Source organism: Rhinatrema bivittatum, chromosome 16 (genome assembly GCF_901001135.1).
Source record: "Rhinatrema bivittatum chromosome 16, aRhiBiv1.1, whole genome shotgun sequence".
NCBI lineage: Eukaryota > Metazoa > Chordata > Amphibia > Gymnophiona > Rhinatrematidae > Rhinatrema > Rhinatrema bivittatum.
Window position 1 is genome coordinate 12,265,018 of NC_042630.1, and position 17,777 is coordinate 12,282,794.

Genomic DNA, 17,777 nt, shown 5'->3' on the forward strand with positions numbered 1-17,777 from the left:
GACATCAAATGCCGCTGAACCAGGTAGAACTCAGGCAATGAGGAGAATTATCCCCTGAAAAAGGAAGCGTGTCTTCTGAAACCCGGACCATGCAGGGTGCTTTGGTGCCTCATGATGGTCAGCAAATTAATTTAGGTTTATAATTTTACTATATGATTCTCATTTTATGTTTAAGAAATATATATACTGTATGTTTACTATTGTGAATGTTGTATTTTGTAATCCATTCCAAACAATGTAATGGAGGTAGCAGGATATTAATTATTAGTAATTATTCTTCTTTCCTTAATTTGGTAAATAACCCATCATAACTGAATGAGGAAATTGAAAATTCTGACTTTGTATCCTTCCTTTGATATTGTTTGATGTCATGTACTGCAAATAAACATTGAAACCTTTGTTATCCTCTTGTGCTCAACCTCTAAGACAGTTGTAATTATAACCAACTGACATTAAGTTAATTACGAAAATCTCTTGAACTCATTCAAAACCAGGTTTTAGAGCTGAAATGATTCCTTCACACATCTGCCTTAAATAAACCATCCCAGTTTCTCAGAGAGACTGAAAGTTGCCTCCCCATTGTCTCTTGCACAGGATGATTCCTTGTTGCTCTCTTGCCTCTCATAAAATCATTTTATTTGTTTACTTTTGAAAACTTATAGACCGTGTTATCCAAAAAAGAGTCCTAAGCGATTTACAAAATAAAAACATATATAACGTGTTGAACATAAAGCAGAAGAGTACATAACAAATATGAGCTGCCAGATTATTAAAAGCTTTCTGTCAGTGCAGTTGTGGACTTGAAATGGATCAGAGAAGGATGCAGAACTAGGAAGGTTATTACATAAATTATTCATGGTTTTTATGTATCTTTGCATGTCAGGCTTCATTGTCCTGGCAGCTGAGCCTGACAAAGATATAAGGATGAGATTTCAATTCACAGCTAACCCCTTCTATAATTTTTAACTTGTTAAATGTTCCCTTACACATCAAGTGCATGTTTTCACCTTTGGCAGAACAGCTTACTATTTCTGTAGAGAGAGATAAGAGGGATGAGTTAATGGTTATTGATATGGAAGATATTGGAAGATTTATCTATTTGTTTATTTATTTATTTATTTAAACGGTTTTATATACCATTGCACGGAGAATATCCATCTCCACGGTTTACAATATGTTTGTTATCAAGATGAACAATTAGGAGATGAACAAGATGAACAATTATGAGAGAATGCTGATTGCTTTTTGCCTGCTGAAAAGTTATTTTAAAAAACTACTGCGGGACTTCTGCATAATCTTTACATTTGAACCTTAGTCTTGGTCTTATCAGGTCCATAAAATCAATTAAAAATGAATACTCATGAAAGTACCTAGTCACAGCACACACTTTTTCAGTATTGTGATCTCTTGATCTAAGCAAAAGCCAGCCTCAAGGAAAAGAACCTTGTTTTTTTTTAGAGGGGGATGGGTTCTAAGTGCCTTGACACTCTCGCAGGTGTACATGGAAGGATTCTGATGCATTTCCCATCTACTGAACTGAACTCAAGCTTGGTCCTGATGAATCACAGTGCATCGGAGTCCTATATGGAAAGGTTTCAAAATGTGCACCCTGTTGTAGGTTGTTGCATACTTATTATGGGCATAGTTTCCTCCAGACTATCTTGAGAGCTCTCATGACTTCTTTATTTCTCAGGGTATAAACGGTGAGGTTCAGTGCTGGTGTCATCACAGCGTAGAACACAGTCACCACCCTATCTTGCTCCAGGAGTAACTGGATGTGGGTCAAATATACATGAAGCTGATGCTGTCAAAGAATAAAGTCACCACTGTGAGATGGGAGGCAGGTGGAGAAGGCCTTATTGCTCCCAACCAGTGAATGAATCCTGAGTATGGTGGAGATTATATGAGCATAAGAGACAAGTGTTAGGAGAAAGGAGCTAAGACCTATGAATCCACCAACTGCGAGAACCAGTATCTCATTGAGGAAGGTGTCGTTTCAAGCCATCTTCAATATGGGTGGAATATCACTAAAGAAATGGTTGATAAAATGGGAGCCACAGAAAGACAGTAGGGCTGCAAGAAATATGTGGATGGCTGATGTTAGGAAGCCAGTGGCCCATGCACCCATTGTCATCTTGTAGGCAAACCTTATTTATCATGATTGTGGTATAGTGTAGAAGGTTACATATTGCAATGTAGTGGTCAAACCCCATGGTAGACAATAGAAGGCACTCGGTACCACAACAAGACATATAGAAATAAAGCCCTGTAAGGCACCCAATATAAGAGATGGCAGTACTTTCTGCAACCAAGGTAAATAGCATTTTGGGCACTGAAACAGAAGAATAACAGATATCCAAGGACAACAGGTTGCTGAGGAAAAAATACATAGGGTTGTGAAGATGGTGATCAATGCAGGTAACAATAATTATGGCAGTGTTCCCCAGTAGTGAGATTCTATACAAGAAACAAAACACCAAGAAGAGAAAAAAATGAATATTATGGTCCTGAGATAGTCCAAGATGAATACATTTTATTACTGCAGTTGATTTCCTATTTTCATACATTAAAAATGTTTCTCTAGAAAGAAAGCAAAACCATTACACATTGGGGGAAGGGTAGAGTGAAGTTAGTCCTTATTGATATTAAAATATTGAACAGTTTCCGTTTCTAAACATTTACCTCATAGAAATATAGTAACATAGCAGACAATGGCAGGGAAAGACCAATTGGCCCATCCTGTCTCTCCAACTGTACTTGAAGAACATATCCCAACTGCAACCCACAGAAGCTTGATTAATTTCAGGATATTGCTCGGAAGGCATAACTTGTGCACTTACACTTATGTAATATGTACATATTTTTAAAATAAAAAAGTAGACGTATAAGTGTCGATTCTACACCAACTCCACCCCCCCCCCCTCCCCAATCCTGCAAAAATGCCTCTATTGAGTTCATGTAAAAGTACCTTTGAAATCGGGTTATGCCCATACTTTTGCATGGACAGAGTTCTGCCAATTTTGGAATGCCCATTTAAGACCATAAATGGCTGTTGCAGGTTTTGTGCATGCAAATGCCTTTGGAAATTCAGCCTTTACTTCAGATTTACCATTGCTCTAAAGCAAGGAGGACAGAAGTCTGTGAATGCTGTAGGGAGTAAAAGCCAAGACTGGCTCAGCCTATCCTGAAAATTCAAAGGCAGGTAGCAACTTAAGCAAATGCCCTCCAAAATTAGGATAGTGAAAATGCTGGACTTTTACATCTTTTCCATTCATGTGTGGGTTACTACTACTATGGACTCTCTTTCTTTCTTTGTATTCTGACAAATCATCTAATCAGTCTCCTCATGCCAAATTCCTATTTTCCTTCTGCATCTAAAAACAGACTCTAGCCATAGTTGAAGTTCATTCTCTTTCTGTTCCAGTCCCCTCTGTCTGGAATAATCTACCCCAAGTAACCTCTTCAACAGCATGTCCTCTTGCAATCACCTCTTAAGATTTGATTTTTCTCCCTCGAATAATGATGTATTGAATTGTGTGAATACTATGTATCACCTTAAAGGACTTTCTCTTCCTATTTTTGGAATTGATGACTATATTTATTGTAATGAATAAACAAACACATAAATGCAGTCTTCATGTAAAGAGAAATTGAAGATTATAAGATACACAGCTCCTTTATACAACAAATCAATAGTTGAGCTGGTTTTATCTCCCTAGAGTACCTTTACTAGTTGCTACAGCTTGATAATGAGAGATGTCCCTACATTCAGGGATGGTTGACATAATTCTTTTGGCCACATTGTTCACAGTGTATGGAAACTCCTTGGTCAGCACTTTAAGTGGGAGATCCCCCAAGAAACTTTCCATGTTAGCTCAGCATGGAAAATGCTATCCTGCAACTCAAAGCTCAATCAATACTCTAGCACAATCTTAGAAGATCACGCTCCACTTTGAACTATCACTGAAGCAAAGTCACTGCTAATAGTGCACTGATGCACCAACATAATAGTAGGAGGACCTCCTGCTTCTGAGGCATTTCTGAAATAATGCTTCATCATGGTATTAGAAGAGGCATTTTTTTCTCTGTCATGGCAAAACCAATGCAACTTCCTGGTTTTATGTGGTCACCACTCTGCTGAGGGTACCATATATATATGGTGAGGCATTAAATCAAAGCCCTCTACACCTTTGTGAATGTAAAACATCACCTGGATATTTTTCACAGGAGAAAAATGAATTTCCAGACCTGCAACTTCTCTATTGCAGGGCCTACAATATAGAGCAAACTACCAATGCAACTTCACATTGTATGTGAATATTGATTATGTATGTATTTACGTAAGCCGTCCTGAACTTTGGGGCAGCTTATATTAAAATCTGACTCTGTACCTGAGGATTGCAAGGTAGCCAATACAGCTGAATTTTTTAATAAGCCCATGGATAATGGAGAGATGGCTGATAAAGAGTAACAGGAATTTCAAAAGGCATGACATGTTTCCATAACAGAGCAAATGATTACATGCTGAGAATACTTGGGACCTCAAGGGAATATCGTATGAATTATGTCTCAAAACCTTGCACAGTAATGACTGCATGATTTTGCCATTATCTACTCCCCAAGGGTTCAATACAAAGAAAAATCAGGATTCACAAACTGGTTTGCTATATAATGTGATCTTAGCTAACCCATCTCATTTAGAAGAGAATTAATGAATGTTAACGAGAAGAGAAGGCAGCTATCAACATATCTTGCAAGATCCGGAAATCAGGTATACCCTGTCGAACATCTGTGTATCAGATCAACCTTGTTTGCTACACTATTCATCTTCAAGGAGATCCAGGAAAGAAAACAAAAAGCCAGATAAGAGTTAAGAAGCCAGATGAGAAAAATAGACAGCACTCAAGCAAGATTAGAGTCTTTGTTCATTATGAAAAGATTATATATAGCAACATAGAAAGGATGGCAGAAAAGGACCAAATGGTCCATCCAGTCTGCCCAGGAAGCTTATGATAGTATCTGCCGCACCATACAAGTCACCCTCATACTTGGTTTTCTAGACCATCAAAGTCAGGGCCCTTGTTGGTTACTATTTGAGTCCAATTCCCCATTACCTCTTGCCGTTGCAGCAGAGAGCAATGTTGGAATTGCATCAAAAGTATCAGTATCAGGCTTATTGGTTAAGGGTAGTACCAGCTGCATCGGCAAGTTACCTCATGTTTATTTGTTTTCCCAGGTCATAAAATTCAATGTATTTGTTGGTTGAATCATATTCCCCTTTCCTTTTTTCCCCTTGCCATTGAAGTAGAGAGCAATGCTGGAGTTGCATCAATAGTATGAAGGCTTATTGGTTAAGGGTAGTAACCACCACACCACAAGTTACCCCCATGCCTCTTTTCTTTATTTCCATCCTCTAGCCTTTAGGGATCCACAGTGTTTATCCCATGCCCCTTTGTCTGCCGGACACCTTTGTCAAAACATAGTTAAATGTCCACCACATTTTTCCAGAGATGTCATTTGTTCTTCTTTTTTAGTTTTATTTTTTAATATCTTCATGCAGTATGCCACATCTCTGCATAATCAAGATTTTGATGATTGCACTCTGGTAGTCCTCTACAGGGGCACTCATGCTCCAGCCATTGATATCATAGCAAAGAATCCAAGATCCTAAATTATTTTCTGGGGTTAGAAATCCTGGTCATACATAATGTCATCTTTGCATGCCTGGCTTGATCTACTGTTGCTTGGAGTTGATCAAGGGAAAGCCATAGAATCTAGGACTGATATACTTTATGTAGGGAGTTCCAAAGCAGCAACATCAGACTGCAGAGAGTCTACAATCACTGCATGAGTTGGACACGCAATTGTGAGAGTAAAAAAATATGCCATTTTGTGATTTGTATGAGGGCAATTTGCAAAGCTTTTGAAATGGATAAAAAGTGTTTTACCCACAGTAATTATCTATCTGGCAATTCCCCTACTGCAATGCGGCTAAAATTACTTTTAGTTGCATTATGAGGAGGCATTGCAGGAGGCGTGTTTTAGTCAAGGGAGAAAAGAAACATGTAGTTTGCATTTATAAAACCATCCATGTGTTTTCAACTAGGGGGGGGGGAATCATACCTGCAGACAAAGCAGATGCAAATTTCTACAGTACCTACACCAAGTTTCAAAGTTAATCTAGGTGTATTCTTCTGGAAAACAAATAATACCTTTATTGTTTGTTTTAAATGGCAACAACTAGATTGATGTACTAAGGAGAATTTGCACATCTGTAAAGTAGTGTAGGGAAAGTGGATTTTTCTCACCTTTCTGATCATCTTATATTCAGCAGAGGTTCGCAAAATATCCATTTTAATATCTGGCTCTCTTTAGCTGTCTAAATTGTGTGCCTATCCCAGGCTCTCTTCAATTCTTTTACAGTTTTAGCCTCCGCTACCTCTATTGGAAGCTCATGCATTTGTAGATCTTCTATAATTTTTTTTAGAGTACTTACAAATTTATTTCAACAACTTCATACAAATAAAAGTCAGAAAACAAGTTGCAAGTTCTTGCTTTCATTCAGTTACATTTGTAGCTGGCTTCCCAGAGGATGCTGTTGTCTGAATATATGTTTAATGTTGATTGGATTATAATAGTGGCAATTTTTTTAAATTAGGGTTCTAAAAACATTTAATGAAAGGAAGACCTGCATGTTTTCTCCTGTTCTTATATTTGTTAAAGTCTATTCTTATTGGTATATGAATAATTCTGAAGATATTGTAAAAGTCAGAGAAGATGATCAAATGCAGAATTATTATTCAAAGCTGTTGCATGAATGAATTGGTGCATGGCATGCCTCTTGGTCATACTTAAAGTAGACATGTGGAGAGCACAAGGGAAGGAGGATAATAAATAGCTCTTTCATATCCTGATTGATACTTCAGGCATTCTATAAAATCTCTGTTCAACCTCCCAAAGAATCATGATTAATCAGCACCGATTCATGTGTCGTGGATTGAGAACTGGTTAAAAGATAGAAAACAGAGAGTAGGGCTAAACGGTAAATACTCTGTAAGAAAGTGGGCCCTTAGTGCTGTGGTATGGTTGGCGCAGCCTAGGGAATGAACCCCCTAGACTCATACCAACAGCTGGCAAGTGTACACTAGAATGAAGCTGGGTCTGGAGCTTCACCTTTATCAGCCTCTTTCTCTGCAGGTTGAGCCCTTGGGTTCTGGAGGGTCACAGGGCTTAGGCAAGAGTCCCATGGGATAAAGAGAGACAGAGGTCCAGGGCCAGGCTAGGTTGGGGCAAGCAACAAGCAATGAGGTCAGGTTCCAGGCAAAGGTCAATGGCAAGTGGCAAGCAAGAGTAGTCAAGGTCCAGGAAAGGGTTAATCTAGAAGAAAAGATAGGAGAAAGCCAAGGGGATCAATGAAGCAAGGCAGGCTAGAGAGGCAAGGCAAGGCAGGGCAGGCTGAATGAGATAAGGCAGGGCAGGCTGGAGAGGTAAGACAAGCAGGAACATCATCAGGAGGCACCCGAGTGATGCTTTCCCAACATGGGGCCTTTAAGGCCAAATGAGTCACGCACATTGGGTAAAGAGGAGTTGGTGACATCCATACCGTAATGGATGATCAGCGGTGTCTTGGGGTGAGTGCAGCCAGTTGTGGGGCTGTCCCGTCACCAGCCAAATATAACATTTTCCCAATGGAGAAAGGTGAATAGTGGAGTGCCCCAGGGATCTGTTCTGGGACTACTGCTTTTTAATATATCTATAAATTACCTGGAAATGGGAACAAGTGAGGTGATCAAATTTGCCGACGACACACAAATATTCAAACTTGTTCAATCACAAGACAATTGTAAGAGGATCTTGAAAACATGGAGACTGGGAATGCAAATGGAAAAAGAAATTGAATGTGGATAAGTGAAAAGTGGTGCACTTAGGGAAGAGTAACTAAATTATAGGTACACAATGCAGGGTTCCACATTAGGAGTCACTATTTAGGAAAAGGATCTAGGAGTCATCACTGATAATATATTGAAATCTTCTGCTCAGTGTGCAGCAGCAGCCAAGAAAGCAAATAGAATGCTAGGGATTATTAGGAAAGGAATGGAAAATAAAACAGAGAATATCATAATGCCTCTGTATCGCGCCATGGTACGATCTCATCTTGAATATTGTGTGCAGTTTTGGTCACCACATCTCAAAACAGATATAGCAAAATTAGAAAACGTGCAGAGAAGGGCAACCAAGATGATACAGGGGATAGAATGATTCTCCTATGAGAAAAGGCTAAAGAGATTAGAACTCTTGGCTGAGAGAAAATATAATAGAGATGTATAAAATAATGAGTGGCATGGATCGAGTAAATGTAAATCAGTTGTTTACTCTTTCAAAAAGTATAAAGACCAGGGTACACACAATGAATTTACTAGGTGATACATTTAAAACTTAAGGGAAAATATGTTTTACTCAATGCATAATTAAGCTCTGGAATTCATTGGCAGAGGAAGTAGTGAAAACTATTAGCCTAGCAGCATTTTAAAAAGGTTTGGACAAGCTCCTGGAGGAAAAGTCCATAAACCATTATTAAGGTGGATTTGCATAAATCTACTGCTTACCCTTGGGATAAGCAGCATGGAATCTCTCTACCCTTAGGATCCTGCCAGGTACTTGTGACCGGAATTGGCTACTATTGGAAACAGGATACTGGGTTTGATGGAACTTTGGTCTGATCCAGTAGGTCAAGTCTATGTTTTGTCATTCTGTGTCTAATCTTTGTGGCTTATGTCTCCGTTCTTCATCTATCAACAGGGTTCAAGATATGGAACTTGGAAATCAGACACTAGTGGTAACCAAATTCATTCTTCTGGGATTCACCGATATTCTGGAAAAGAAACATATTCTTTTCTTGGTATTTCTAGTGATCTATAGTCTAACCCTTGTGGGCAACCTTGGTATGATTTCAATAATTAGGCTTGTACCTCAACTTCATACCCCCATGTACTTTTTTCTCTGCAGTTTATCAGTTTTAGACACCTGTTATTCATCTGTCATTGCTCCCAAGATGCTTGTTGACTTCTTTGTTGAAAGCCCGGTCATCTCTTTCTCTGGCTGTGCTACTCAAATGTTTTTTTTTGTGACATTTGGGACTACTGAATGTTTTCTTCTTGCATCGATGGCTTATGATCGATATGCTGCCATATGCAATCCATTGCTTTATGCAGCCATTATGTCCAAGAGATTGTGCCTACAGCTGGTGGTATCATCGTACATCGGGGGATGCCTACACTCCATTATCCATGTGACTGCTACATTTAGTTTACCCTTCTGTAAATCCAACAAAATCAGCCATTTCTTCTGTGATATCCCACCTCTTTTAAAGATTTCTTGTATCAGTACCCAAATCAATGAAATCCTACTGTTTGCCTTCACTGGCTCCATTTCTATGGGCTGCTTGTTAATAATACTTGTTTCTTACCTCTGGATTTTGTCAACCATATTGAAAATCAGTTCTGGTGAGGGAAGGCAGAAAACATTTTCTACCTGTGCTTCCCATATTACTGCTGTCTCCTTATTCTATGGGACAATTTTATTCATGTACTTGCGACCTAGTTCTGATTATTCAGTGGAACAGGACAAAGTAGTCTCTGTATTTTACACTCTAATTATTCCTATGTTGAACCCACTGATCTACAGTGTGAGGAACAAGGAGGTAAAGGCAGCCTTGAGAAAAATATTTAAAAAGTCCTTGCTCTAATATTAGTGACAGAATCATTTAGCCTTGAATTTCTTTGCTGTTTTACTGTACTACTATTACCTCACCGCGAGGTAATAGTGCCCCCTCTTACAGTGGTATAAATAGTAAACTTACAGACTGACCTGTGTAATGCATAGCAAATGTGGAATTTGCATACTAATGCACGTTGCACTATTTACCACTAGTAAAGGCCTGAACATGAAATAATAAATGGCCCTGTTGGATAAGCAGCTAAGTCTTTAAAACACAGGCCTGGATTTATCAAAATGTGATAAGTATTGCATGTGATAGCAAAAGGGGCATAGTTTATGCTAATTTACAGTTTATTGCAATTTACCTGTGGGAAGAGCTAAGTTAGTGCACATTGTAATAACCTTTTCAGACTTTGTGATAAGTGCCAGACCTGATACATTTCCTGCATTCAACCACTGGGGGGAGGGAGAGAGACTAGCTATAGTATCCTTCTCCCTAGATAGGTATTTGTATCCCTATGGTAGGCCCACCTAGTAACTCGAGGTGAGGGTTAGGTATTGGTGTAGGTGGTTAGGGACCACTTTGACATTCAATGTGAGACGTACGAACATAACAGTGGTCTCTTGTGAAGATCTGAGGACCGAAGGAGAGAGGAAACTCACCCAAAGATGAGATTTGTGCAATGTTCTCTCCACCTAGCTTGATGTTACCCAGGTAGAGAGTCCATCAAGCTAGGTGGAGAGAACATTGCACAAATCTCATCTTTGGGTGAGTTTCCTCTCTCCGTCGGTCCTCAGATCTTCCCAAGAAACCACTGTTCTGTTCATACGTCTCACATTGAATGTCAAAGTGGCCCCTAACCCCCTACACCAATACCTAACCCTCACCTCGAGTTACTAGGTGGGCCTCCCATAGAGATATAAATACCTATCTAGAGAAACACTGCTATGGCTAGTTTTTCTCTTTCTCTCTCTCTTTCACTCACTCACTCACAGTTTTAAATCTCCTCAAACAGGTATTTCAGAAGATATCACAACATGTGATAAAACCTTACTGCCAGGTAATGCAAGCTATTGCATGGCTTAACACTATTCAGAAAGATGTACTTAAAATTGGCATTAAGTCTGTACAATAGCATTTCACACACTGGCATGCCCACCCCTAACTCCTCCTCTTTTCCAAATTTGCATCGCACCATACGATATGGTGCTATCGCATGCATTAAAGACATTTTTGCATGCGGTAAGGGCCTATCGCATGTGTTAATGGGGCTTTTCGCATGCGATAAGCCCTTAACGCATGCAAAACGCCTTAATGCATTTTGATAAATGACCCCCTTAGTTTGCTAAGTAGCACCTTAAAAAAACTTAGCTGCCTATCTTACTTAACTGAATACATAACTGCTGTACACACATTTTTTCACTTTGGGGTAGATTTTCAAAGGGTCGCGAGCATAAGATACGCGCGCAACCCCCCAAAACTTACCCCTGCCTCCCCCTGCACACACTGAGCCTATCTTGCATGGGCTCGGCGGCGCAAGCAAGCCCCAGGACGCACGCAAGTCCCGGGGGCATTCTGGGAGCGGGACTGAGGCCTCTGGAACAGCCACCGGGCCGGGGGATGGAGAGGCGGTGCGCACAAGTTACGCCTGCCCGGGAGGCGGAAGGAAAGTTCCCTCCGAGGCCGCTCCGATTTCGGAGCGGCCTCAGAGGGAACGGAGGCAAGCTGCTCAGCTCGGTGCGCACAAGTTGCACAATTGTGCACCCCATTGCGCACGCTGACCCTGGATTTTATAACATGCGTGCGGCAGCGCACGCATGTTATAAAATCGGGCGTAGATTTGTTCGTGCCAGGTTGCGCGAACAAATCTACTCCCACCCACATGTTATAAAATCTGGCCCTTTATATTTAAAAAACATGCATATGAAATTTAAGATGCAGTTTCTCTTGGTAAGTCACTTTAACATATGCTTGTGAGTGAAATTATCAGTTTTACCAATTTAGTCCACCAGTTTGACCAGTCCTTCATTCTGCAGGTCATCAAGACCTTCCTGGTTCTTCAGCCTGAACCCCCCCCCCCCCCCCAGTCAATGCTTCACAATAAACAGGTTTAATGCCACTTATCCAGATGAGCAGCAGGTATAAATATACATGAGTATGTGGCCAAATGTACAAACCTGACTTTTATTTAAAATAGCAACTTACATATGTAAATATTGGCCCCTACCTGGTAACGCTCCTAGTCCTCCCCTTTTACACAAGTATATATTTAGGTACAGACCATTTACATATGTATATATGAGGTTTATAAAATAGCATATATGCAAGTAAATGCTATTTAAATACATATAATCTAATTTTTATGAGCACCACCTTTTGAAAATTCACCTTTTAATGTGCATGCTAAAATTTCACTTAATGGGTAATGAGTTAACTTTTAGCATGACCATATTTCACAACTCATATACTTCTAGCTAAATTGAGGGGAGGAATGCCCAGAGGGAGTGGTGCTTTAGGGAGGATTAAAAAAAAAAAACAACATGCAAAGATTGGATTTTCAAATGTATGCTATTGTTTTTCATTGAAATTTGATCCGCATCAGTTCAGACACACAGTCAGTGAGTCCTTCAGGAAATTTTCAACAGAAAAGTACTTTCTTTCCCCTTTGAAAAAATTTGCAAGATCTGCAGATATAAAATACAGGTTGTGTGTGTTTTTTTTTCCAGCTACTCAGGCTATTTTAAAATTGCCTCTAAATGATTTTCATAGACAGTCACATGATGCTGTCTCACATTTTCCATGGGGATAAGCACAGAAGATCCCTAGCTGAGAAGCGGTGAAGAAAAAAAAAAATTCAGAGATCAACTGAGGTCCATGGCATAACAGCTGGAAATAAACTGGGCAGACCGGGTGGATGTAATGGTTCTATATCATCTTGTGTGTTTCCATATTGTTCCCGACCCTTTCCAAGCATTATACAGAACACTCATGGTTATCTCAACACTTTTATGAAATGCAAATGTTTACAGCCCGCATATGAGGCGTGTTTCCATAATAAAATGCAAATCATTATATGCCGAGAATACTTCTGACCTCCCGGGAATATTAGAGGAATTATGTCTCAAAACCTTGTACAGTAATGACAATATATTATTTTGAAATTATTTATGCCCTAAGGATTCAATACAGATAGTCGGATTCACAGAGCAATTTGCTATTTAATGCAATCTTGGCTAGCCCATCTGATTTCAGAAGTATAGGATTAGTGAATGAAAAAAAAGGAGAATACTTAGGCTGCTTATCCACATCTCTTGCAAGATCCAGTAACCAGGTTTCCCCTGTAGAAAATACCTGGTTATCAGTGCTCTTCCCTCCTCTGCTACACGTTTCATCTTCAAGGAGGTCCAGGAAAATAAATGAAAGGCCAGTTGAGTGTTAAAGGAAAATAAAGACATTCGCTCAAGCAATATTAGAATCATTCGTTCATTATTTAAAAAAAAAAAGATATTGCTCAAAACAAGTCCTGTTGGACACCTATCTCAAAACATGTTTTAAAATGCCCTTCTCGTGTTTGCCTGGATGTCATTTCCTCTTCTTCTTACACCCTCTCGCGTCCTTGTGCCACATCTCTGCATAAACAGCTCCAGCCACCAGAATCATAGCAAGGGATCCAATGTCCTAGATTTTCTTCCGCAGGAACTGGGGTTAGTGGTGCCGCTCACGCGCAGACGTGATCTTTATATACCACCTGGTTTTATCTACCATCGCTCGGGGTTGACTGAGGGGAAAGACACGAAATCCAGGGTTTGCACCCGCAGTGGGAAAGTCGTAGCCCAAACAGCAGCAAAATCTGTCTCCCGGTCAGGTTCCAGAGAGCCTGCAGTCTCTGTAAGGGTTGGACACTCAGACACGAAGGGTAAGGAAAATTTAATTTTGTAATTTAAAGAAGGGTGATTTGCAAAGCCATTTACAGGGGTAAAAATCAGTTTACCCCCCATAATCATCTGTCTGAAAACTGCACTTCCTCAAAGTGACTAAAAAAAGTTTTCACCACATTCAGAGGGGGGGGGGGAACACTTCGGTCAGGGGAGGAAAACAGCTCACTTAAGGCCTGATTCTGTGTCTATGGGAAAAATGCTTAGTGAATCAGGCCCCCGAAGGAAGCATTTTCAACTTTACCTGCGTAATCTTTTCCACCATAAAAAGTAGCTGCAGAAAGCACGGGTGCAAATTTTCACAGGGGTGTGCTTTGCACCTTTAAGTTTTCAAAGCCAAACTCGAGGACAGAGGCTGCAGGTAAAGGATACCTGTGGAGTTTGTCCCGGCACAGTTTGAAAACTGTGACCTTTGTGAGTAATTTTCAAAAGGATTTAAAATTCTTAAAACTGGGTTTTACACACGTGAATGCACCTTACCCAGGTAAGTGGGCTTCTGATCAATGCTACGATAGTATCTCACATTTATACGTGTACCTCCTCTGAAAATTGCCTCCATAATGTTTCAGTGTGAAACAAATCGCTTTATTTTTCTGGAAGAGCGTTTTGTTTTGGGGGGGGTTTTTTGTTTGTTTGTTTTATTTTGGAGTAATTTGCTATGATCATGACCACCCTGGAATCTCTGTTTCAGTCACCTAAGCTCAACTAAACGTATTCTGCCGAAGACATCAGCAGCAGGCGCTGTCAAGTCCGATTTACTAAGGGAAATATGCATATTTGTAAAGTAATAGGGGAAGCCGCTTTTTCCTCACCTTCCTTATCCTCTCTCCACTGATATTATTCTCAGCCACTTTCAGTTGCTCCTCTGCAATGGCCTCTCATTATTCCTTTCTTTTTTTCTGTTGCACTGTAAGTTTCCTTTCGCGAAAAGATCCGATCTCTGTAGGTGGTGCGTTCCAGAAAGCTACCATATCCCTCTTCTCATCTCTGTCCACACTGCTCCCCCCTTGGATTACCTTTTCTCAGACTCAACCAGTACTGTTTTATTATGGTGACCCTTCATGTCACAAGCCGTCCACTTGCTTTAAGCTATAAAACTTCCTGGCTTGATTTCCACGCTTCTGTCCTTGAAAGTATTTATGTCCTCTTCAATAGCAAGAAGCGAATGCAGTCTAAACCCACCTGACCCCTTTTCCTGTCTCATCTCACAATTTCATCCCATTTCTCCATCACTGTGATTACCCATGAACATTAGAAGGTGACGTCAGATAAGGACTGTAAGGACCATCATCCGCCCAGCTCAATTCAGTGTTTGCTGCATACAACGCCAGTGGCACGAATCATAATTTTGTAAAAGAACCCAATCAAAATGTGTTTAAGAAATTTCACTATGAAAATATATTGAGGCCAATATTCATGTTGCTTGTCTGGCTTAAGTTTGAAACATTTTTATTCATTTGATTTATATTCCTCTTCAGCACTTCAAAGCAATTACATTCAAGTACTGTAGGTATTAGCCTCATGTTTTAACTTTTCTGCTATCCTGATTATTTCTTACTTATCCAGCTGGATAAAAGTTCAGTTGGAGGCATTCCTGGTGTGCTCAGAAGTAGAATTAGGTTAGCTAGATAAGCTATCTGGCTAACTCTGATATTCAGAGCTTGCCAAATAACTTATCCAGCTAACTCTAGTAGTGCCTGAGAGAGCAGCCGGATAAGTTTATGCATTTAACCAGGACTTTATCTAGCTATAATTCAGCAGAATGCCCAGTTGTCAGTGCTCTGTTAAATATCCATAAACAATTTATCTGCCTTTCTTTAGCTGGATGAATTATCCAGTTGTCATTCTGCTGAAAATTGACCTCATTGAGTCCAAGTGCCATGAAATCATATACAAAGTGCTTACAAATGCAGCTTTAAAAGCCTTTATCCCTGTAATTCACTTAAGTCCCAAAGCTGTTGCCAAATGTGATTTTCCCTTCGCATCTTTGCAATTAAGGATCCTCTGTACCTATTCCAAGGCTCCTTGAATTCTGTTACTGCTTTTGCCTCCACCATCTCTCTTGGGAAGCCAATCGATCAATCACCTTTTCCATAAAGAATTGTTTTCTGATGTTATGCCTGAGGTCTTTGGTTATGTAAGGTCTTTGGTAGATCTTACATAACTTTTCAAATATTTACATTTATTTCAACATTGCTGTAAAAATACAAGGTCAGTGAACGAGTTGCAAATGCTTCTTTTCATTGAAACGCATTTGTAGCCAGCTTCCCAGAGTTGTACTCTCTTCAATAGGATGCCTTTGTCTGAATACACAGCTGTAATGTTGCTTGAATTATAATGGCAGCATTTCTTATCAGGCTTCTGAAAGGATTCAGTGAAAGGAAGAGTTAGAAGAGAAAGACCTGGATGCCTTCCCCTTCCATTTACATTTGTAAGAGTCTGTTCTTCCTAATAGGTGAATAATTCCAAGATAGTAGGAAAAGTGAGAGGAGAAAATCAAATGCAGAATTATTTGAATGCATGAATTAGCACATGACATTCCCTAGGGTTTACTTAACGTAGACCTAGACGTAGCTGTGATCAACAGATGTTGATATACAGCTCTCTCATATCATAACTGATATTTCCAACACTTTAAAACTTATAATACAAAAATCTGTGTTTGACACACCATGATCCTTTAACCTCTTAACTAGTGATGATTAATTTTCTTTTCTTACGATGCCACTAGGTGAATGGCAGATTATGGTCTGAAGGTGGCTTCTGACTTACAAGCCAGTGATTAGACCTTGAATTGTACTGTAATGCTCAATGTCTCAATTGTACCTTACACCTGCATTTTTCTATCAGCAGGGTTCAAGATATGAAACTTGGAAATCAGACACTGGTGACCGAATTCATTCTTCTGGGACTCACTAATATTCCAGAGAAGAAACAAATACTTTTCGTGGTATTTCTGGCAATCTACATTTTAACTCTTGTAGGCAATCTTGGTATGATTTTAGTAATTACGCTTGTACCTCACCTTCACACCCCCATGTACTTTTTCCTTGGCAGTTTATCAGTTGTTGACACTTGTTCCTCATCTATCATTGCTCCCAAAATGCTTGTTGACTTTCTTGTTGAAAGCCCGGTCATTTCCTTCTCTGGCTGTGCTGCTCAAATGTTCTTCTTTGTGGCATCCGCGACTACTGAATGTTTTCTTATTACAGTAATGGCTTACGATCGATATGCTGCCATATGCAATCCATTGCTGTATACAGCTATTATGTCCAAGAGATTTTGCCTGCAGCTGGTGGTGTCATCATACGTTGGTGGATTTCTTCACTCCATTATCCATGTGACCGCTACATTTTGTCTACCCTTCTGTAAATCCAATGAAATCAATCATTTCTTCTGTGATATCCCACGTCTTTTAAAGATTTCTTGCATCAGTACCCAAATCAATGAAATTTTACTGTTTGCATTCACTGTCTCTATTTCTATAGGCTGCTTCTTAATAATACTTGTTTCTTACCTCTGGATTTTGTCAACCATATTGAAAATCAGTTCTGGGGAGGGGAGGCAGAAAACATTTTCTACCTGTGCTTCCCATATCACTGCTGTCTCCTTATTCTATGGGACAATTGCATTCATGTACTTGCAACCTAACTCAGATTATTCAGTGCATCAGGATAAAGTGCTGTCTGTTATTTACACTTTAATAATTCCTATGTTGAACCCACTGATCTACAGTGTGAGGAACAAGGAGGTCAAGTCAGGCATGAGGAAAATATTTAAAAAAAAATGTTTGTTTTAACATTAGTGATAGATAATAGTCTTGAATTTTACTGTTTTACAGAACTATTATTTTTTTATTTAATTCTTTCCTGGAACATTGCTAACAAGTCAGAGAAAAAAAAGGTTAGAAGGGCAAAATGCATTAATGCTTTATATTATTGATATAATGAACTTTCTTGAGCTGTTAGTGTTGTATTGGAGTGTAATTCTTATGATAGATACAATAAAACAATTTTTATACTTCCTTTATATTTTCTAAAAAAAAACAAAAAAAACTGACTGATCTCTGCTCCTTCAACTTTTCCAACAAAACAAACAATATTCCAGGTTGGAATGAATCTTCC

The 17,777-nt window shown here is 39.5% G+C and overlaps 3 protein-coding genes across 5 annotated transcripts in view; 2 read left to right on the forward strand and 1 right to left on the reverse strand.

The window, feature by feature from the left end:
- Window positions 1–17,777, reverse strand: part of LOC115077831 (olfactory receptor 5V1-like) — a 284,159-nt gene that overhangs the window by 204,178 nt on the left and 62,204 nt on the right. The gene's annotated exons all lie outside the window — the stretch shown is intronic.
- On the forward strand, window positions 3,607–9,745 carry LOC115077834 (olfactory receptor 1102-like). Of its 3 annotated transcripts, none has more exons than XM_029580128.1 (2): window positions 3,607–3,628; window positions 8,835–9,745. In XM_029580128.1, the coding sequence occupies exons 1-2, from the start codon at window positions 3,607–3,609 to the stop codon at window positions 9,743–9,745; spliced, it is 933 nt and encodes a 310-aa protein (XP_029435988.1). The 3 variants fall into 3 exon arrangements, with proteins under 3 accessions (XP_029435988.1, XP_029435987.1, XP_029435989.1); XM_029580127.1 differs by lacking the exon at window positions 3,607–3,628 and adding an exon at window positions 8,342–8,356 and having other exon boundaries at window positions 8,828–9,745; XM_029580129.1 differs by lacking the exon at window positions 3,607–3,628 and having other exon boundaries at window positions 8,798–9,745.
- On the forward strand, window positions 16,514–17,452 carry LOC115077836 (olfactory receptor 1052-like). The gene has a single exon (XM_029580131.1). The coding sequence runs from the start codon at window positions 16,517–16,519 to the stop codon at window positions 17,450–17,452; it is 936 nt and encodes a 311-aa protein (XP_029435991.1). The 5' UTR covers window positions 16,514–16,516.